Genomic DNA, 23,239 nt, shown 5'->3' on the forward strand with positions numbered 1-23,239 from the left:
AAATTTATACTTTAAGGTTCCAATAAGCCACTAAAACACCAGAGGTGATAAATGTTTTATATTCTTTTTAACTCTCACTAGATGCGAAGAATAAATTTCACATAAATTCTTATATTCTTGTGACCACGGTAAGGATTAATGAAAGGCAATAACTCCCTTTTATATGTAGCGACAATTTTTAAGGGTAAGCAGTTAGTTATAAGTAATTAAATTACATAGCTACTCATTATGGATATTTACATGGCCACTATTAAATTTTATTTATTTTTCAGAAATATTTCTTTAAAAAGAAAGCCCGATTAAAATCGCAATCTAATAAAATTTCTAATTTATAACACTGATTCTTAAACGATATTAGGATAATGACATATTAAAAGCTAAAAACTTACATTTGATTGAAACAACACTCAACAAAATATTTATGCATCTTTTTAATATCAAGCCTTCTTAGACTTTTTGGCTAATTTATATAGATTTCCTTCTCTTTAAGCACCTTTTCTAACAAGTAGAAATTTGTCCCAATACACTAACCTATATTCTTACTACTTTCTGTGTGCTTTATCTCCTAACCTGTCAACTTCTCCACAATGTACTGTAACGTCAGTACACCCGTGACAGGTGAAAGAAAGACAGGTTGTCTTTTAAATTATTTATTTGATAAACTAAAATAGATTTCTTGATTAAAACATAAAAATAAACTGATCATTACAGCTCTAAATCATACAATATCCGCTAACGCAGATTGGACGCAAAAAAGCGTCCTTTTTACTGTAGTTACAGCATAAAAAAAAACTATTGTTCTACGGAAACCACTGGCGTGGTTTAGAACGTAAAAGATGCGTCCTGTCACCTCAAAATCACATGAAGAACTCTTACACAAAGATTTCACTCGTCATCTGCAAAGAGAAACATAATTAGTTCCTTGTGTCCGGAAACTCCCAGGGGGTTTTATCTGCAGTCCTGCTTTTTGCAGGTATGGTCCATTTCGTCCGCGAACAAACAGGAAGTTATAATTCAGCACCTGTGCCCGGAGGGGGGGGTGCTAGTAGCTGTAACGTCACAGTACCTACAGGGTTTACTTCATCTCGTAAAGAGTCCAAAACTCCCTAACAGACGTGAAGCAAATTATTGCATGTCTCAAAGTAACTACTACAAAGTCAGACAAAGATTTAAATAAGGTTCTTATTTAAGAAGAACTTAGAACATAAAAGCATGTTCTGAGAGTAACAAATTCAACTGCAGTTCATAGTGATGTAATTAAAGAACAGCAGTCAAATTCAAACTAAAAATGCGGACAAGTGGTCAAAGACGTTACAATTTAGTTTTAATTAAAGCTTGCTCAAGAACTCCATCGTCATAACAAATTCAAATGTCGGCATTGATAATGCAAAGACGACTAATCACAAATTATCCGAGCTGGCAGGAAATAATGCAGCAAGCAAGTGGAAAAAACACTCTCCCAAAAACCTCAGTTTAAAAACTGTGTAAGTGATTTACATTCTAGTGAGAAAATAGAAATGGGAAATTATAAGTAAAAGCTGAAATTATAAAAAACTGGATACTTTTGTACATATCTTTGAAAAATAATTTTATTTCTCTTTATGTATTTAGTTTCTTTCTCCAATAGGTTTCCTCTTTATTTTAGAATTTTTGGATTTACAAAAAACAAATGCATTTAGAATGTATAGAAAAAGCTGCTAATTTTACTTCTTTAGTACTATGAACATTCAGAAGAAATATGAAAAATATATGATGAGGGCCGGTTACAGAGCTCGCGTGGCAGAACTTTTAGAATTTAGCGACACACCCAGCAACAAAATCTAGAAATAGGAAAACTTTTAGAATTTAGAGTAGGCATTGGAAGTAGAGTTTAGAATGCACTAGAGAGCAGAATTTAGGATCCACAGAGATTGCATCAGGTGGGAAAATGCCTACTGCCAGCCCTGTATATAATGCATTAAGACATATTGGATGAATCTTTTAAATTGTCAGTTTTCAATTTCTTTATTAATAAAAAATTGCTTTCTTTAAATGCCTGTATATGTGATAAATTTAGAAGCATTTTTGACATTTCCCATTCCAGTGTCTAGTGAAAAGTAGAGAAAATAAAGAGAAGATAAACATATTAAGAAAACGATTCTAGAATCAGAAGTAAAACATTCAAATATTATGTTTTCATTGTTTTCCCAGACGTTTTCCAAAAAGCAAGAAGTTCATCCCAAACTTTCTGTAAAATACATCAATTTGTTAATACCATGCAGACATTTTTCAATTTTTCATATTTTTCTGCAATCTTCTAGAATGGTAGGGTCTATAAATCTTGCCTTCAAATGTTACAAAGTTTTTTTAAAAAATCGTCCAAAAATTCCTGGATCTCAGAATTAAAAATTTCCCACAGAAACTGATCTTAAAATTGCCAAAATGTTGATAAGTCACAAAATTTAGAAACGTTTCATAAAACAATTCACATCCCTAAGATTGAAAAGTTGTTTAACAGCTCATTAGAAAAAATGAAATGATTTTGAAATGCTTATGTTTCACTTCTTGCTCAGAAACTCAAGAATCCCACCATTTATATTAGAAATAGGAACAAATTATAACCCATCACGCATTCAAAAGATAATCATATTTGCCAGTGAATCTCCAAAATGCTAGTGCACACTCAAAATAGCAGTCTTAAGAAACACAGAAATTTCAGATGATTAAAATTAAGAACCTGCTGATTTTGGCTAAAATTAAGAACTTTTAAGGACCAAAAATCGGTTCCAAAATACCTAAGGACTCTTAACATGTTGACCGCAATGCAGGGTCACCGGCACTCGACTTGGCTACAGCGCCGTGGGTGCCACCTATGACCCGCAATGCAACCAATAGTAAAATACATAATTAGAGTACATATTGATACCGATACATTTTTTAAATAGTACCATTGTTACTATAATAGTTTGAAGAATAATAAATCGTAAAAATTTAAATTATACATCACAATAATGGTTTACAGCACCTTGGGGGTCACCGGTAACCCCCACCACAAAAAATGCATTAAGCACGATTATATAACTCACATTATCTTTTGTAGATAATATTTCAACATAATATACATTGCATAATAAAAATTTCAAGTTGGCGTCATGGACAAACCACGTCAAATGCGCGCAACAGTCAACGTGTTAAAGACCATACGAACCCAACATTTAAAATGCAAATCTAAGGGAATTTCTGATTATACTATTAATATTATTACTCACATTTAGACCTTCTTGTCCTTGACCTTCTCCATTTATAACAGCTGCAGGATCAAAATTGAGATCACTGAGATCCGGTGCATGTGTGAGAGTTGTGTGTTCTCCATTTGATGAAGAATGTGATGTATTTTGGCTGTTGCTTTCATTCCCACTTTGAGATGGTGGGGGCACACTTGGAGGACCTCCACTTGGTGTGTGAGGAGTATGAGGAGTATGTGGAGTATGAGGTCCATGTTGCATGATTGATTGGCTCTGAGATGAAGGTGTGGCAGGCTGAGCCTGATGAGGTGTGCTTGTCCTCGGAGCAGAGGTTGGAGGATGGCGAAGAGATGAATTTGTTTGGTCGTGAAGATTTGGAGGTCCCATTTGCTGTAAAAAAATACACAAGGTCATATATACATTCAATACGTATTACTGAAATACTTATATTTCAAACATGAATAAATAAAAATCAGACTGCTTATAATACAAGTTAGCATTATATAATTTCTTAAAAAAGTGGTGCCCTAATGGATCAAGGCCTGCAGTACCCCAAAATCTGCTTTCTTGACCTTGGGCACCGGGGTGCACAAGCATATGCCCTCAACAGGTGGTCAGCTTGTCGCAGGACTCCGTGTTTATTCCCCAAGCGAACTTGGTACTCATTTTATCGACCCAAGGGATGAAAGGCTGAGTCAACCTTGCCCAGCCTGGGATTCGAACCCCGGATATATGGTGCTGCTGATGCGCTAGCCACTGTGCCACCGGGCCTCATATAATTTCTTACTTTTTAATAAAAATTGCCTTACTGATCAGCATAAATACTCTACTACAGTCAAAAGTCGTTAATTCGGACACCCATAATTCGGAATGATCTATAATCCGGACCTCAAAACTAAAAACTTTCTGCGCATGTGCCGCGTTGACACATGCGCATATGAGTGTGCGCAAGTGCAGAATACGTTTTCGCGTGCGCGTTTTATGTATAATGGACGTATAAGCTAAAATTATCTAATTATCTATTTCAGTTAATGTTGATGATTGCGTTGTTCCTTAATTTTCGAATTGGATCCGGCTTATTATTTTTTGCAGACTGTAAGAGCAATTTTATAAAAGTAAGCTTAAACTTTCGATTATATCAAATAGAATTTCCGATATATATTTGTTAATATGTAAAGGATCTAAAGCGAAAGTATGTTTTGAAATCCGAAATCTGTTTATCAATTTCACGCTGCTCGGCGGGAGGAACGCCGCGCGGCGGGCGCGTAATGAATTGGAAGTTATCTGTCAGCACTATCCTTATCTTCAGGGCAGATGTTTTTATTTTATTTGGCTTATAATTGAAGATCAGATGTTTTATTTTATTTGGCTTATAATTCCTTACCAAATGTAGTATTTCATTTCGATATGCTCCGTCTTTGATATGATTTAAAACAAGTTCCTCGTCATTATAATTCGCTTCCGATAGCGAAGAAAAGTAACAGAGGTTATTGAAAACGAAAAAATTTCGATTGACAAATTAGTCGGTGTTCTTGACACAGCAATTATAGGACTTGAACAGCGGAACTTTGTAACTGAACAAGAAATTATGTCTGTTGAATAGAATTAAAGAGAAAGTATTATCACATGAAACGAAGCAAAACTTAAACAACTTACATTGAAAGAAATGTTTATTTAAGTAAACAAATAAATATTAAGCTTTTTCTTTTTGTAAATTTTGATACCCTTTAGATCATAATTGTTCTTTATTTCATAAATTACGGTTTCATATTTTTAATTTTAGAATTTCTGCATGCCATCCTACGAGATTTAAACTGATGATCTATAATCCGGAAAAATCGATAATCCGGAATCGCCGAAGTCCCGACGAGTCCGGATTAACGACTTTATTTTATATCCCATGGCATACATTAATTTTATTAAGACATTTTAATGCTCACACTAAATTTTTTGCGAATCTAATGGATATAGAATGCTTCTCCATGCTATAAAAATATTTAGTAATTTTATATTTTCTGATTCAAGATTTTATTGACTTAAGATAATGTCTGCATAACTAACTCTGATTACCTAAAAATTTCTCAAATAGACATTTCTTCCAGAATCATAAATTATTACTTATACACATTAGATTTAACTAAGTAAATGTGAATACTCAACATCTTCGTAAGCACCATTAATTTTAAAAAATCCGATATGGAAAAATTTCACTTTGTTAGCCATACTATACAATAATTATAATTGTAAAAAAAAAAAAAAAAAAAAAAAAAAAAAAAAAAAAAAACATCGATAAAGATTTTTTTCTAAAACAGCCTTTTGCCTCAAGATCTAAATAAGTTAATTTTAGGTACAAAGCTTCCAAATATTCTTGCTCAAATTTTAGACAACATAATGCTTATGTGAATTACTTTCTTCAAAACATATTAAAAAATTACTAATTATATACATATCAAAAGTTAATAATTTTAATAAAATAATGAAATTTTAAAATACTGTAAAAAAGAACAAATTTTTTTCACAAATTTCCCTAGAAATGCAATGTTAAGAATAGCTTTTAAATCATGAAAAGAAAATATATTGTCCTTTCATTAAATATTTTTATTAAATTATATGAAAAATAATAAATTATATATTAAATCATATGAAAGGAATGACATTCAGGAGATGTCATTCCTTTCATGTGCCACTGTAGACTTTGACATTTCTGAGACATCACGAATTATCTTTGGTCAACACCATGCAGGATGTTATTATTGTTATATGGCAATGTAAATTTGAAAATAAAACATTCTGTTTCTAAGATTGCACGCGAGTGTCCACACCTGAGCCAAATTAAAAGGTATTTTTCGGACACATTATTTTATTTGTATCTCAAGGGGTTAATTTAATATTACAAATATTACTAATAATATTTAACAGCATTATTAGTTTGATCACTTTCATAAATTCAATTACCTGCTCATGGTGAATTAAGGACTTTTCCATCGCAGCAAGAGGATCTAATGATGAAACACTTTCATTTAAATGAGAAAGAGGACTACTAAAATCTGAAGCCGAAGAATGGAAATCAAAACCACTTGATGCACTTCCATAATTTACTCCATTTGATAACATTGGTCCATTAGACATGGGACCATTTGACAATGCTAAAAGAAAGGAAAAAAATTGTATAACATATAGTTTTGTGCTTACCTTTTAATGAATAATAAAATTAAAAATGTATACTACACATTTTTAACATATTCTTTCCACAGGTACAAAACACACACACACCTTACAAAAATGCACTAACAGAAGGTCGAATTTGGATTTTATTTTTATTTTATTTATTTATTTTTTCCCCCTGAATTTCTGACTTGAAAAAAGCACTTTTTTTATTGCTGAAAATTAATATTCTATTCTAAATTCGAAAATACAAAATATTTTTGACAGTTTTTGATGGACCTACGGGTGCTCAAATATGTGATATCCTGTCCACTGATCACCAGTTTCCCTGAAATGCACCCAAGTTTTAAATTTTAAAAAAATATGTCATATTACATTTATTAACTCTATTCCTTTCATGTGTTTAATATAAAAATCTACATAAAAATAATTATTAAAATTACGTAAGAAATGCTTTAGAAAATGGATACAGCTTTACAACCTGCCTTGGACATCATAGCACAAAAACCACATTTATCACAAAACCAAAACTATTTATACTTAATCAAAAAAAAATTTTTTTTTGTTTACTTAATGAAAAAAAAATGGCTATAAATATAAAAAATATCTTGAATTTTTTTTAGTTGACATTCTACCAATTACACGATAACAGATATAACAGATTCAATAACAGATATTCAAGGCGGAAAATCTCTGCAAAAATTGTGAGGAAACTAGGACTAGTCGTGGTGTCTCTTGGCAATATTCAGAAATAGAAAAATAATTGCAGAATTTAAAGCAATGTATGAGTAGCAATGAATTCAGTTTCAACGATGGAATTTTTAACTTCGTGGGATCGCAACCTTACCTTATGGGCAAAAAAACGCCAAACGTGCGAGATGCAATGCCGACCAAGAAGGGGTTAAAAATGATTCAGAGACATTCAAATTCTTTAATATGAAATTTTTGGATAGTTGTCAGGTGAATTTATGACGAAACTGAAAAAGGACTATCAGCATTTTTAACGAAACATTATTTATGCTCACATATTTCAGCATTATTTCTAAAGAATATCATTCAGACTCAGTAAAAAATATATGAATGTAAGTACAGTCAAGGCTGAAAGCAGCTAAAAAAATTAAACTTGCAGAGAAAAGTTAACATAAATTACAAATTCTACAGTTCAATATTTCTGAGCAAGCTTCATTCCTTCGTTTATGAATTAGCTTGACTTATGAAAGGCTTACTGTATTGTAAATTAATTTAAAAATTATACAAAATGCACTCATGAAATATGAAATGAATGACAATGAAACATTATATAGATTTAATAAAAAAATGTAATTGTTTTTTAAAAAATTCAAAAGCACACATAATTAATTTGAAAACATTCCGAGCCAAATCAAAAATACATTCCATAAAATCAAAGATACTTTTCCTGCATTCCCCCTCCCCCCCCCAAAAAAAAAGAAACACAAAGAAAAAAACAACTTTGGTAAGCTGATTTGCCAATTCCAATTTAAGAGACAATCCCCCCTTTTTTTTAATTAAAAAAAATCTTTTTCTCATTACCGACTATTGCTCAAGACTTGCTGAGAATTTTAAGGAGAAGAGATGTATTCCTTCAAGTACAATTGTATCATCCTTTGTATTCAAATGAATTTTAATTTAGACAACTATTTTGAGAAAGGCACTTACAAGCTGACCAAAAAAGTAGATAATCAATATTAAAACTCATAATGGACAGTAAATTCTTTTTTTAACCTTCGAGCAGTAAAGGCTAAATTTCATTTGCTAGTGACATTTAAATAATGAAAATGAAACCCTACTTGTGGTCTAGAAATGTTTCAACATAATTTCACAAAATGAAGCCATATAATGGTTAGAAGAAATATTAATCATTACACAAAAGTTGTAGCCACCTGAAAATCATTATGAATGATTATTACAGCAGAAAATGCATTTAGAGTATGCATCTGTCATCAATGAAAAGCTCTGATCATATGTGACAGTAACAGGACTTTGCCCCACATAATCTCAGTTTTGATCCAGAAAACAGTAAAGGGATGGAATCTTAAGGATCTTATTTCTCTCCTTAAGCAGTACTTCACTTTTAGACAGATTTTTAATTGCCACGATTCTTCAAATACGGTTACAAACAACTATGCCTTATTCGGGATTCGAACCCAAGCCCGAAGGCACGGCAGTCGACTCTCACCAATTACAATAATACACCCTGGGTGGATAATATAATTATGCTTACTCTGCATATCAGGGGGTGGCAGAGCTGAGTAAGGTGAAAGACCTTGACCCATCTCCCATGTGCTGGTTGTTGGCATTGTCATACTGTTTGGAGACATGGCTTTGAAGCGCTTTGCTGCAGAGCACATATCTAAATAGTGAAAATAATGAAAGGATTTGTATTTTTGAGTTTTAAAGTCAAAAACTAAATTAAATTCTACTTAGAATGTTAAAGAAATGAAGCAGATAAGTAGAATGTTAAAATTTTAAATATTTCAATATGAAAACTTAAACATTCAACAATTCCAGTTCATATATTTCTAGTAAAATGGATTAAAATCATGTACGGATATGAAGATGTAACAAGTTAAGGATTCTAATATTAACATATACTCTTGCTTTAATTGGAATATAATATTACTTCTAGATATGTATCTAAATCTAAGAAATCATCCTTCACAATGCATGCATTTTACATCTATTTAATCAATCATCTTAAACATCTTTACATACAGCCACACAATGCACAATAAATTTACTTATCACTTATAAAATCTATAAAATGTTATGAAATCACTGCAGTTATTCACTTCATAGCATTCTGATTACAGAACTATTTTAATATATTTGTAAATCAAATTTTTAATACAATATCTTTCAAATAATCTCATTAACTAACCTCCTCCATCATGCTCTTCTTTGATTGCTTTCATTGACACGGGTTTCCAGCTAGCAGTAGCATCTATTGTAACCTCCTCCACATCAGTACTGCTTAGGTTTGTCAAAATACCCCATATGTACTGATCCACCTCAAGACCTTCTAACAAGGCTGATTTACTACAGAGTAAGGGACAAAAACATTAAAACTTTAGATTCTAAAATTAGTTAGATTATTACTTAGACTTTATATCAATCATCATAAAATATAAATAAATTATAATGTAAAAAATTAACTTTTACACTGTTATGAAGATATTTATATAGATATTCTGTGTATTAGAATAACAGTGTAAACACAAAAATACAGAGTATAACTTCTGGTGAATTTTTTACACTATCCCTCATGGTGGTTCTACTAAAAATTCCAGTAACTTACATAAGAAATATTAATTTTATCAAAATACTGGTATGCTACTTCACTATATTATACTACTGACAAAAAATATTCCCCCTCCAGAAATAATAATAATAATAATAATTCACAGTTTCTTAAAACTAATTAACTCTGTTATGTATTAATGTGTGTTCTCATAATACTCTGTAAAACGGCCCACTTTCCTCTATAATATAAAATCCACATGCATACTTGCCAACCTATGACACTCAAAAATCAGGAGATTTTGTTTAAGAAATCAGGAGATTTTTCACAATGTTAAAAAGACTTTTTAAATGATAAAAATATAGTTTTTAATAATGAATTAATTTTAAATAGTTACTAAGTCTTAAATGCAAGCAACACAAAAATACCTTACACATAAAAAAACATTTTTATTACTTGCATCTTTTCGTACAAATGTTATGAACACTGGCAGATTTTGCTTTCGTTAAGAAAGAAACTTCATAATTTGTTCATAGCTATTGCCATGTAGGCCTGCTTTCGCTAATAAAAGCTTTTCTAATGTGTCATCACTAATATATTAGATCTAAATTTAGTCCTTGTTTTCGCAACTACACTGAAAATCCTCTCACACTCTGCATTACTATAGGGAACTGTCAAGATGGCTAACATAATTCTAGACAGTTCACTATATTTTAAAATTCCATCAGCACCTTTCAGTTTTCCAATTAAACTCCACTGGGTGTTTAATCCTAGCTGATTTTATAACTTCATCCAAGTTTTCTAATTGTAAACTGCAAAACTGCACCTGCAGTATATCAGTGGCAACATCAATATCATCAGCTTTCATGACTAAATGAAGTAACACAGGAAATCTGTTAAAAAAGTACTTTATATCAGAAAAAGATGCATTTGTTAGAGCAGAAACATCAGCAACTTTAGCACGCAAAATCACTTCATTGTTGACTCTAGATTAAAAAAAGAAACAACAATTGGATACAGTTTTGAAGTGGTATTATTGCTTCCATCCGTAGAGAGGCAGAATAGAGCTGTTTAATGCAATCAATAACTGAAGATTTAACCCATTTTCAAACCCACTTTTCAAACCCATTTCTTTAACAATTAACATGCTTTGGTCCTTGCCCTTGAGTAGCGATTTCACTATCGGGAAACATTTTTCTAAATAAAGCTGCAGCGTGATCTGATGCATTCAGTTGCAGGTTGTGCTCCAGTAAAAAGGCAGAGAACAGACATTCTGCATTAACCACTTTTGATCCTTTGTTTCCGAAGAAAAATTTAATTTTTCATTTTTTTCAAAACAACTCATGCTGTCCTTGTGTTTTTGCACATGCGCATGTGTGAGAACATCCGCCCTTCCCATGCAAAATCGAAAAATCGCAACGACAGATGGTACACATCACAAATTTATTACACTTCCTTGAGGAAATAATGGAAGGAAAGTCAACTGTGTACGATTTTTGAAACATACACGAGTATTTCACCTTTCTCGCAGACATAACAAAAGATAACAATTTATAACACTATTTCCCAAAGGTACGTGTACTCACACAACTCAGGACAAGATGAACGAAATAATGAAAGAACATCCAAATAACAGCCTTGAGTTCGCTTTGTGCTCATTGGCTAATATATGCCAGATGACACGCAGTGGACCTCGATGCCCACTGGAGAATGATGTTTCTGGATACGTATGCTCTCACTCACAAAGCAGAAATTCTCATCTGATTCGCAAGGTTTTGTTTTAGATATAATCTAGAAAAAATCCAATTGCTTTCAAAAATCCAAAATCACTTTTTTTTTTTTTTTTGTTTGTTTTGTTCATATAACGAGGTATTAAGCCAAGTTCCATAAAAATCGTGAGAAATATTAAGAATAAGAAAAAGTCGGGAGAAATATATTGTAAATCGGGTTGGCAGGAGAGCGGTCGAAAATCGGGAGAGTTGGCAACTCTGCACATGGCTTGTATTCCTTTAGCAGCTCTGGTAAAATGTCTAATCTAATTATCAGCCGTCTAATGCCAGTATGGAATTAGATGCCAGAAAACTGCAGAATAAAAACTGTTATTAAATTTAACTTACTGAGTTTTATGACAGATAAATTTTGCTTATTTACATTGACTTATTTGTTTATTTACATTTGGAGAGAGAGATGATAATTTAGAGGCTGAGACATATGACAGATGCTAGAACTATACAATAGTTACATTAACCAGTCAGGGCAATTTTATATTTATTGATCTGCATACATAAGAATCAAAAACTCACTTGCAAACAGGACATCTCCAGGCACCTCTTTCACTATTCAACTGCAGGTAAGACTCCAGATCGAAACCCTTAAATCATATACATGAACATATTGATTATTTCAAAAGACATCACAAAAACATCATAAACTGTCAGTATTGTTGAATGAAAACGAATTTTATAATACTGCACTCATTTTACAAAGTGATTCAATAGGTCTAAAAAATTAAACAGATCCTTAAACTGTAATTATTACCTGTATGTGCTTACATTCCTGCCCTCGAGCAGGCAATGTGATCCTCTTAAACGTGATGGGACATTTCAGTGAAACTTTAATTGCTGTTTGTTCGACACCATCTTCACCATTTAAAGCACTACTGGCAGATGCAGCCACACTTGTGAAGTTCCTCTTTATTTTCGTTATGCAGTGGTCTGCCGGGAGAAGCCTTTTCCTGAGAAGGCCTTGGAGAACAGATCGGACTGTAGGTCTATGGACAAGTTGTAGCAGGAATAGGTGGGACTGCAAACAGAAACAATATATTAACAAAAATGTTACAAAAGTCATAATAGCCTATAGAAATATATTCAATCCTTACTATATTTTTGAATAAATAATAACTAAAAATTCAATCCTTACTATATTTTTGAATAATCAAATTTGTCTATTTCACAAAAAGCAAAACAGTTAAAGGAAACTTCATTTTAAGAAATAAGGATTCAAAAAGGTTCAAATGGCTTTTAAAACAAGTAGGCCTTTTGGCAAACTCTGCATCAACCCAACACAAACATTTGAAACTTTCGAATGACATCATCCTTAGTTTTTATGAAAGAAGTCTTTTGTAGCCTGTGAGAGTACTGAAATGAAATGATAGGATTTTGTAAACTGATTCAAAAACAAAAATCACAAAAGAATCATTCTAAAGCACAGCTGTCTATTTTAGAGATTACCTAAAGCTTAACTCTTGAGAAAGTTCCAACAATTTACCCACTTCAGAGTTGCACAATTTAGGAAAAGAGAATTACAAGCAGCCAGCTGCATGTTGATTATTTACATGACAAGCTGTTATAATCACTCATAGAGTCCTCAAGAGGTTCAACAGGTACAGACTTACCCTACATTTCACTTATAAATAAAGATTACTATGAATAATTAAACTAAAACAATATCAGATATGTTACTATTATTAACCCATTCTCATGCCATTTATCTCCATTACTTGAAATTACGATGTTAATGTTCATGAGCCCCACTCATGATGTTTATGTTTGGCACAGGTTTCTTTTCACAGCCTGGCTCTTCATGTTTATGTTTGGACCAGCTTTCTGTTCACAAGCCTGGCTCATGATGTTTATATTTGTGACAAAATCTTCATCAGGAGTCAGACTCGTTAAAGCACTGAAGGGGTTTAAATTATTTCTTCTTGTTAAAAAAAAATCCCATCAAAGTCAAATTAATATCTAAATAAATAACTTTTTTAAAAAAAATCAAAATTAAAATATAAAACTAAAAATCTGTAACCATTCGGATTTTATAAATTACACACAAAGGGGTGTTTTTCTTAACGTTTTCTGTGTTACCTTTACTTATTAAATATAATGATCTTCGTCCTTAAACCATAAAATTCAATTCAACAGGAATATTACAAAATAATTTTAAAAGAGCATATCTTTAGAATCTCCGATACACAGTCTCACGTGCTGGGCATAAATCCCCCATATAGTGTTGTCATTGCTTGCTTTGAAATCGTACCATTTCAAATATCTTATCAAAAACTCTTAATCTTAATCAAAAACTCATAAATGCCTTATAAAATATGAAATAGATAATAAAACAAATTCCAAATTTGGGTTTCCAGATGCCCATATTCAATGAAAGATTACCTTATTCAAAATATGATGGCTCTAGGTTCCATTGTTTTATCACAATGAGAGATACATACATACATTCATGCAGATTCTTCATTTTTTAATTTCTTTAAATATAATATAGGGCAATAATAGTTGGTGGCAATAATTTGAAAAGTAATTCAAAGTTTTAAAGTTTTCGATGCAAAATGACAAAATGCAATTAATAGCCCTTCTGGGCTTGCCTACTTAGGGCTAACAAGAAATAAAATACAATAACTGGTGATTTTTTCTGCACTCACATGATCGATTAAGTTTTCTCTTAAATAATTTGTCAACTCTGAATATCCAGCACATTTGAAAAATATATAACAATTCCTGAATGTCAGACATGGATCAGTAAGAAAAAGTTGTATTTACTAAATAATGAAAATTTTAATACAATAATACTACTACTAACTGTTTCTCACTCAATTGTATACCAATAGAAAGATAATTATTTAAACTTTACAGCATAAATTTTCAGTTTGTAAAATGGTAAATTATTTTTAATTTATATATTTGACATACAATGAATAAATACCAGTAATATTATAACCAAATGGAAATCATTAAATCTTTATATTATAAAACTTACAGTTTTGGAATTTTAATTTTCATTGTTTATAAATCTAAATATTACTGGTCATCAAATCTATCATATAATTACAGTAAATTACAAAATTTTCTCCAACATAATGGAACATTTTTGCGGATGTTCCCCTCCCCAAAGTAATGAAACACTTTTGCAGGTGGTTATTCCTAAATCCCCCTAATATTCAATTTCATAAACTTAATCATTAAACATCATTTTATAAAGAATATATGTTATATCAGAAATTGCATACATGCATGCTTTCAAGTAATTATGACATAGTATATTCAGTTTACCACAGGTTAATTTTTAATGAAATATGAAAGCATTTCTTTCAGCAATATTGCTTAGTTAAATGAATATGTTATATTTCATTGTTTAATTATATGTAAATTTTATAACAGCTTCTATTTTTCTTATTTTATTTTATTTATTTATTTTTAGTTTTTTGTAATTTAGTTACAAAGCTATATTACACTTTCAGTAGATAGTAACATAAATGTATGCATACTCTAAAGCAGACAGCGTTCAAGTGTTTGGCATAATTAAATAACCAAATCTGAACATCTTCTGCAGTTGCTAAATGTCTAGGATACCATGAAATTTAGTACTTGTAACTTAAGTATACTTATTTCAAAATACAAGAGACAGTATACACGGCAAACATTAAAAAACTAACATACTATAACTTTTACGTTTCAATTAACATGAAAATTCATAGTTCAATATAACATTTTCAAACTTAAAATATTTAAAGAAAATAACATTTAAAAATTAAAGGGTCCTTATGTACTTCAGCTATAAAGCAATATAAATAAATAAAATCACCTAAACAGACATATTACATCTAAGAAAAATAAACTGTTTAACAGACTAATAATCAAAACTTACACAACAACATGCGGTGACGGTGATTTGAATGGTATTTCGACCCGGCTGGCACACTTCTTTTAAATACAGTGGTTTGTGTGATGTTTTGTTTTCACCCCTGTCGATGCAAAGAGGAGTTGCATTTACAGATACTTGTACAGACGCAGGCCAGTTAGTGTTCATCTGTCTGTCTTCATGATGGAAACATTTTAACTGTAGCTCTAAATCTGTACGCCACATTAATGTTTGATGTACAGAAGGTTTAAGATGAAAGACATGGTTGCTCACAGCAAGATTATGCTCAAGACGGAAAGGATTCAAGATGACGCCATCACGAACGGGGAAGGTAAGACGTAATTCATCATCTTCTAGAACAAAATGCAGGTAATTTAATTTTAATTGCAGGCTTTCATATTTTAACATATGCAATTAAAAAGATAAAATTGTGTCATGACAATGATCTCTAAAGTAATACAGTGCATTTAAGAAATGAAGAATTTTAATATATAAATGATTCAACAGACTGTATCATAGTTAAATTAGCAATAAATGGTAATGAATTAAATTCCTGACTAAACTGGTAGTTTTCCAAAAAAAAAAAAAAAAAACGTTAAGTTCAATTTCTAATGCTTGTTATTTTTTCTAACAATGTCATAAAAAATGGACACTTAATACTGTCTAACATATTTCCTATATATTAGTTATTAGATTGTTTGAAAAAACTTTTTTTAATCCACAAAGGGATTAATTGTATTTTTAACCAGCCATCTTAGTTCTAAACTTTATTGTCACCATACATTTTGACACTTGAAGATTTTTTTGTAAAACATTTTGTTAGCTTCTGTGCATTCCCTCTCCCCCCCCCCCCCACCAGCGTTCCTTTCAAACATAAAACTCAAAAGTAACGTCTATATTTTTTATAACTGAAAAGATAAGAATGTTGTTCAAGCAAGAAAAAAAATTGTTTGGTGATGGAGAATATGGGCTAACAGAATGCCTGTGCGGAAAACCTGTTTGCAAAACTTCATTCTGGAAAGCCAAATGAAGTTCACGAAAAGAAAACAAAGATTGTAACTGAAGCCAATTGCAAAATAACATGAGAAACTGTTATGAGATTACAATAGCCAAATTCAATAGCCATTCATGATCATGTGAAATGATTTAGTTTTATCTGAAGGCTCGATATACGAGTTCCACAAATCTTCCACAAGAGATTTGCTCCATCAGATTGCCATCCGTGACTGGTTCCTCAAATGTTAAGACAATGCTTATTTTTATCCAATTGCTAACACATCATAACTGGCAATAAGAAAAGGACTGTTTACAAAAATGTAACAACGAAAATTCAAAATTGACCAATATAAAAGGCACAATGTTACATAATGCTAGATTTGATGCAAGTCTGGTAACTCAACGGAAGCCGTTATACCTTTGATGATATGTGTTACCATACCAATCATGGCTGTAATGAATGTTGTCCTCCATTCATCACTCATTCCACTCTTAAAATCATTTAAACAGTAAAACATTAATTTCAAATGAGAAGACAAAAAAATCCACTGAATCAGTTTTTTGTAAGTAAAAATGAGAATTTTTATGAGAATGTAATCATGCCAGTACCACAAAAATGGCAAAAGGCATTTTGACCAAAATGGTCAACATATAATTCAGTAAAATAGTTATAAATTATTTAAAGTTTGGGTGAGGAATGGGAACCCCATGGGAAAATAACTATTTTTTGAAAAGACTATTACTTCCTTGTCATTCAAAATTAAGAAAGACGTTTTCAAACATCTTAAAATACTTTTTGGGGGAGGCACAAAAACTGTCAGAAACATGCCAATAGTACAAATTCTTCAAAGCCTCTATACCAAAAGTTTTCAACCAAGGGTAATTCCGTGGTTTCAGGACAGAATCCAGAGGGCCCAGACACCACCTGCTTCCTGCAATGCACTTAAAATTTCATCTAAATGTAAAGAAATGTATGTGTACTTTTTGAGCTCAGGAAAAGCAATGACTTCCTAGTGCATAGGCCAAAACATTTCTGGACATTTTCTATAAAAATTAAGACACAATGAGATAATTGCTATTTTGCACATGCTCTTTCATAGTAACAATATTACATAAAAAATTATTCAACATGTATCTAATAAAGAACTGTAATTTCTCCCTTTTAATAATACTAAAACTCTCCACCCTAACTTTTAAAAGCCAATAAATAGAATCCTGTAACTTTCATTAATCATAAAAAAAGTAATAGCTTTTATTTTTTATTTTTATCCTATACTACAATACTACTAAACTGCTGTAGAAATATATAGTCTGTGACTAAAAGCCCGTTCTCTTGACCTGAAATAAAATAATTCGCTAATTATTTTCCACCTTTGTATTATTTAATAACTTTTCCTTTGTATGCCATTGTTTGTTTAGAACATTTTACTCAATTTTTTGAGGAGAGGGTATGTTTAATTTCTCATTTACCAGAAAAGTTTTAAAACAAAATGACAGAAACCATAAAATGATATGGAAGAATTAATATCTTTAGAATCTCTAACAATTTGCCTCTTAACCAAAACAGAAGCTGTTTTTTAAAAAACTAATTTAAACACACAGTTAATGTCAAAAATATACTTCAGAAGATCATCTGCAGTTTAAATTGTACAAGTTATAGCTTTGAAATTACAGAATATAACAATCTGAAAAAAATTTAAAACAGAATTCTAAAAGAATGCTTACTTTGGGCAGGCAAGGATGGCTTCATTTCTGGAAACGTAGGCTTCAGATCAGGATTTGGAGATAAGTAGGGCGGTATTCCTGAGGCAGGAGTTAAAGGAGGTGTAGGATTTCCAGGAATAGAGGGCGGCTGATAGTTTAAGTTTCGCTAAAAACAAAAATGCACACATCATTACCATAAAATAATAATAATAATAAAGTAAATTATTCTCAATAATACTGGTTACTACTCATGCCTGCTTATTGGATACTACATGAAGTATTAATGGAAAGTTTCTGGAATTAAGAAAAAAATAAATTAATAAAATTTATTCAATTCCGGTTTCCATCTACTTCAAAATAATTTCCTTTTGACACTGTAAGGTGAAACTAGATGTTTTTTAACTGCTTCAAAAGCACTGCAGACTTTTGTCTACAGAATATTTCCTAGAAATGAGAAATGTTTTTGTTGAGATATTTGTAATTGCATTCTTACTGGTTAAAAGGAAGTATAGCTTTCTATCAAGTCCGAAACATTCATTAGCTTTCAGCCAGGTCCGAATTATTTTGAAACTTAAATCTCATTTTGTATGTTACTTTTGATTGGTTATTTATTATGTCTTGTTTATGATTTGTTAAACCATGATCTGTTATAAAGTTATATATATGACCTCTGTAACCGCTTATCGCTGCTTAGTATTATTCTGCCTGTACTTGTATTATTCTGCTAGTGTTTGTACCTACTTATTTCTGCTTGCATGTAACTTTGTGTGTATCTCTGCATATTTAAGTAATAAATATTTGCTTTGCAAACCACGGCATTTTATATGTTTCACAGTTTTCAGTTAGAAAACATACATGGAACTAATTATTTATATTTATGTAAATGCCACCCAGACAAAAAAGTTGTTGTGACTCTGAATGCTGTACCCAAGGACCCAGATTTGAATCCCGGAGAAGGCAGAGATCTCAATTGTCTGTCCCTTCGCAGGAGTTAACGACTGCCATCTGTTTGATGCCCATCAGTGTGATAAATTCCTATAACTATTATATTATTAGTAAATTAATTCATTCTTCCCTCGGATGTTTCCGTATTTTTGGCCAAAAACTGTACCTGTACACCAAAGAGAGAGAGAGAGAGGAAGAAAAAAAAAAAAAAAAAACTGGTACACATTCCTAATAATGTGTAGGTTCCCCCCCACGAGCATGCAGAAGTTGCACAACACAATGTGGCATTGACTTTACTAATGTCTGAAGGTGTACTAGAGCCAATGCACACCATGAATCCTGCAAGGTAATCCACAAATCCATAGGAATGCAAGCTGGTGCAGATCTCTGCAGAACAGCACATTCCAAGACATCCCAGATATGCTCAATAGTGTTCATGTCTGGGGATCTAGTGGTCAATGGGCATGTCTAAAGTCAGAATAGTTCTGGAGTCACTCAGTAGCAACTCTTGACGTATGGGATATCGCATTATCCTGTTGCAAATGTTCAAGTCCATATCTTATTGGAATGCACAATGAATATGAATGGGTGCAGGTGTTCGGACAGGATGCTTATGTATCTGTCACCTGACAGAGTTGTATCTCTGTCAGGTGCCAAATGCACACGCCCATACCATGACAGAACCTCCACCAGCTGCAACAGTCCCCTCTTCAAATGTATGAAAAATAAATTCATAAGGTTGTCTCCATTTGTACATGCCCATCCGTCTGATACAATTGGAAAATGACACTTGTCAGACAAGGCAACAGTCATCAACAGTATCAAAGGAAGTATTGGCTGACTCAGGCGTTAAGCTTTGTGTTGTACACTCAACAATGGTAAATTAGTGGGCCTTCGGCTCCAAAAGTCTATATCAATGATGGTTTGTTGAACAGTTCGCACGCTGGCACTTGTTAATGCCCCAGCATGGAAATCTGCAGCAATTTGAGGAAAGGTTACACGTTGTCATGTTTAAAGATTCTCGTCAGTTGTTATTAGTTCCGTTCTTTAATGAGCTTTTCCTGATGACAGTGACGTCAAGATATTTGATGTTTCACCGGATTCCCAATATTCATGGCACACTCGCGAAATGGTCGTACACAAAAATCCAAACTTTATCACAACCTAAGAGATGCCAAGTAACCAATCTAACAACTTCAGGCACTTGGTTGTTCTTATATACCCACTATCAACCGCTGTGCTTTACCATGATTGGCTCCATACCTCTGTTATTTCAATATGTATGCCTAATACCAGGTTTTTTGGCTCTTCAGTGTATATGTCTTACATTCCTTTACATTAAAACCATTATTAAATTTTCTAGTACGTAAATTTCAAAAACTCATATTTAAGAACAGGCTAGCACATAACAAATATTAAATACATTAAGCTACCTTCAAAGCAGAGATGTTTCTTAGTTTAGTCTTAAACATTTTCAATACAGTCAAAAGTCGTTAATTCGGACTCGTCGGGACTTCGGCGATTCCGGATTATCGATTTTCCCGGATTATAGATCATCAGTTTAAATCTCGTAAGATGGCATGCAGAAATTCTAAAATTAAAAATATGAAACCGTAATTTATGAAATAAAGAACAATTATGATCTAAAGGGTATCAAAATTTGCAAAAAGAAAAAGCTTAATATTTATTTGTTTACTTTATTAAACATTTCTTTCAATGTAAGTTGTTTAAGTTTTGCTTCGTTTCATGTGATAATACTTTCTCTTTAATTCTATTAAACAGACATAATTTCTTGTTCAGTTACAAAGTTCTGCCGACTAATTTGTCAATCGAAATTTTTTTGTTTTCAATAACCTCTGTCACTTTTCTTTGCTATCGGAAGCGAATTATAATGACGAGGAACTTGTTTTAAATCATATCAAAGACGGAGCATATCGAGATGAAATACTACATTTGGTAAGGAATTATAAGCCAAATGAAATAAAAACATCTGCGCTGAAGATAAGGATAGTGCTGACAAATCAACTTCCAACTCATTAGGTGCGTGAAATTGATAAACAGATTTCGGATTTCAAAACATACTTTCGCTTTAGGTTCTTTACATATTAACAAATATATATCAGAAATTCTATTTGATATAATCGAAAGTTTAAGCTTACTTTTATAAAATTGCTCTTACAGTCTGCAAAAAATAATAAGCCGGATGCAATTCGAAAATTAAGGAACAACGCAATCATCAACATTAACTGAAATAGATAATTTTAGATTATACGTCCATTATACATAAAATGCGCACGCGAAAACGTATTCTGCACTTGCGCACACTCATATGCGCAGTCGTAAAAGGTCTTACGCGCACGCGTGGACGCCTCTGCGCATGTGTCAATGTGGTGCATGCGCAGAAAGTTTTTAGTTTTGATGTCCGGATTATAGATCATTCCGAATTATGGGTGTCCGAATTAACGACTTTTGACTGTAATTATAGTGTTCACATTGTGGGACTAATTTAGCTTATTCTAATTTAAATAATTTAAGTAGAAAAATAAACCAGTCTGAATTCCTTAGGCACTTAGCATATTACTAAAGATAAAAAATTAGCTTGCACGTTAAAAGCACAATCATTGTAGTTTTAGATTAATATCAAATCATAGATTTAAATGAAATTTATTATTTTCAGCTAATGTGTTTATTTTAAATTACTACGTACTTGCATGTTTTGTTGAGGATACTGAGGACCACCATATTGCTGCTCATATGCAGGAGCTTGATGTGGGGGTGTTCCATTCATCTGCCCCTGAGAATAGTACTGTCCTCCCTGATTGACATATGGATTTGACTGAGGTCTCATGCTTGGCCGCATCTGCTGCTGGGTGAGGTAGCTGGGGTTCGTCATTGCTTGTTGCTGTACATTTGGATTGTATTGCTGCTGCTTTACAAACTGGTTAGCAGGTCCACCAGGATACTGTGAACAATGCAGGTAACAGAAAAGAGTAAGCAAAGAAAACAAAATGAGGTAAACATGTACAAAATTACACAGCACTAAATGCTAATGTACTAATGTTTAGGAATGTTCATGACTGAAAAGTACACAAATTATATCAACTTAAGGGAAGGGATGGCTTTGTGGAAGTCTTCTATGAGAAACTGGCTCTTATTCATGTAACATAGGGAGAAAACTATGAAAACTCTCTTGCAGCCAGCCTGTTCGCAAGGATCTTAACCTGACTCACACTATCAGCATTCAGGTATTTTATTTATTTTATTGCTCCAGCACTAGTGGGTCTATGAATTCGAGAGAATTCCTCCTATAACAGAATATTCCTAAACACTATTTCGTTCTTCAACAGTTTTAATAAACGAAATTGTCACAACCAAATGCTTACGTCAAAGATGCTGATACCTTAGTATCAAAATATATTAAAACAAACATATTTATAGAAACCATTACCAGAAAAGATACTTTTCTACTCACTCAGTGCCCAGGGGGGGATTAATTTGCACTACGAGCAATATACCATATAATGTTTAATGTATACAATGGTTAACATATGTAAAAACATTTACACAGCAATTTATTTTCACTTTTAAAAATTGCGTAAATTTGGCACTGCACAAGCCTTAGCATTGTACACATTACTCACTTCACAACTATTCATATGAAATAAACAGGTTATTACATTTGCCATTTTGACATACATTTGGTGACTGGTGCTCCGTTAATAGAATATTGTTGCAGGAAAAAAAAAAAAAATTAAATGACCAGAAAAGAAATTAATTAATTTTGCCCCCTTTGCTGCATAAATTGAGATACATTTCCCAAATCAGGATCCCTCTGCAAAAAGAAGCTCAATGTATACTACTTATTTTCATTCAAAGAACTTAAAAGTTCTTTCTGCTAAAATTAAATCCCCCCCCCTCAAAAGTAGAATTAAGGTGCTGCTGTAAAAAAAGTTTAGATCTGAATATTCATTAAAAAGAAAGTACCTTTATTTAGCGATGATTAGCAGTGATATGAAAGAAAAATTATGTTGTATTTATGTCTTTTACTTTTTGCTTTAATTCTTTAATTGGGGTGGCAACATGTGTTTTCATCATTTGCCAGTTATAGGGTTAATAAAAACATTTCTTTTAGCAACCAAATGAAATTCAGTATAACATGGCATATTTTAGGAACTTAACTATCACATTACACAACATAACAAAGATATCTATGGTTACACAAATAATTACAAACTCTTACACTAACATTCAAAACGTCACAGAAACCACAGAAAACTTAACGCAGCAGCCGGCTGAAACT

At 32.1% G+C, this 23,239-nt stretch overlaps 1 protein-coding gene across 10 annotated transcripts in view; it reads right to left on the reverse strand.

Annotated features, from left to right (window-relative positions):
* LOC118202925 (zinc finger MIZ domain-containing protein 1-like) overlaps positions 1–23,239 on the reverse strand; it is a 1,176,934-nt gene that overhangs the window by 8,522 nt on the left and 1,145,173 nt on the right. For 8 of the 10 annotated variants that reach the window (XM_085814450.1, XM_085814452.1, XM_085814449.1 and 5 more), the window contains 9 exons: positions 21,647–21,901; positions 18,016–18,160; positions 15,301–15,647; positions 12,187–12,450; positions 11,952–12,019; positions 9,289–9,446; positions 8,632–8,760; positions 6,180–6,370; positions 3,249–3,614 (listed from right to left, as the gene is read on the reverse strand). In XM_085814450.1, coding sequence (XP_085670576.1) covers positions 3,249–3,614; positions 6,180–6,370; positions 8,632–8,760; positions 9,289–9,446; positions 11,952–12,019; positions 12,187–12,450; positions 15,301–15,647; positions 18,016–18,160; positions 21,647–21,901 — 1,923 coding nt within the window. The remainder of the gene's footprint in view (positions 1–3,248; positions 3,615–6,179; positions 6,371–8,631; positions 8,761–9,288; positions 9,447–11,951; positions 12,020–12,186; positions 12,451–15,300; positions 15,648–18,015; positions 18,161–21,646; positions 21,902–23,239) is intronic. The other 2 variants (XM_085814451.1, XM_085814453.1) reach the window with 2 other exon arrangements.

The sequence above is a fragment of the Stegodyphus dumicola genome, chromosome 4, assembly GCF_044657685.1.
Source record: "Stegodyphus dumicola isolate Sdum_Otavi_A_Nest chromosome 4, ASM4465768v1".
Classification (NCBI taxonomy): Eukaryota; Metazoa; Arthropoda; class Arachnida; order Araneae; family Eresidae; genus Stegodyphus; species Stegodyphus dumicola.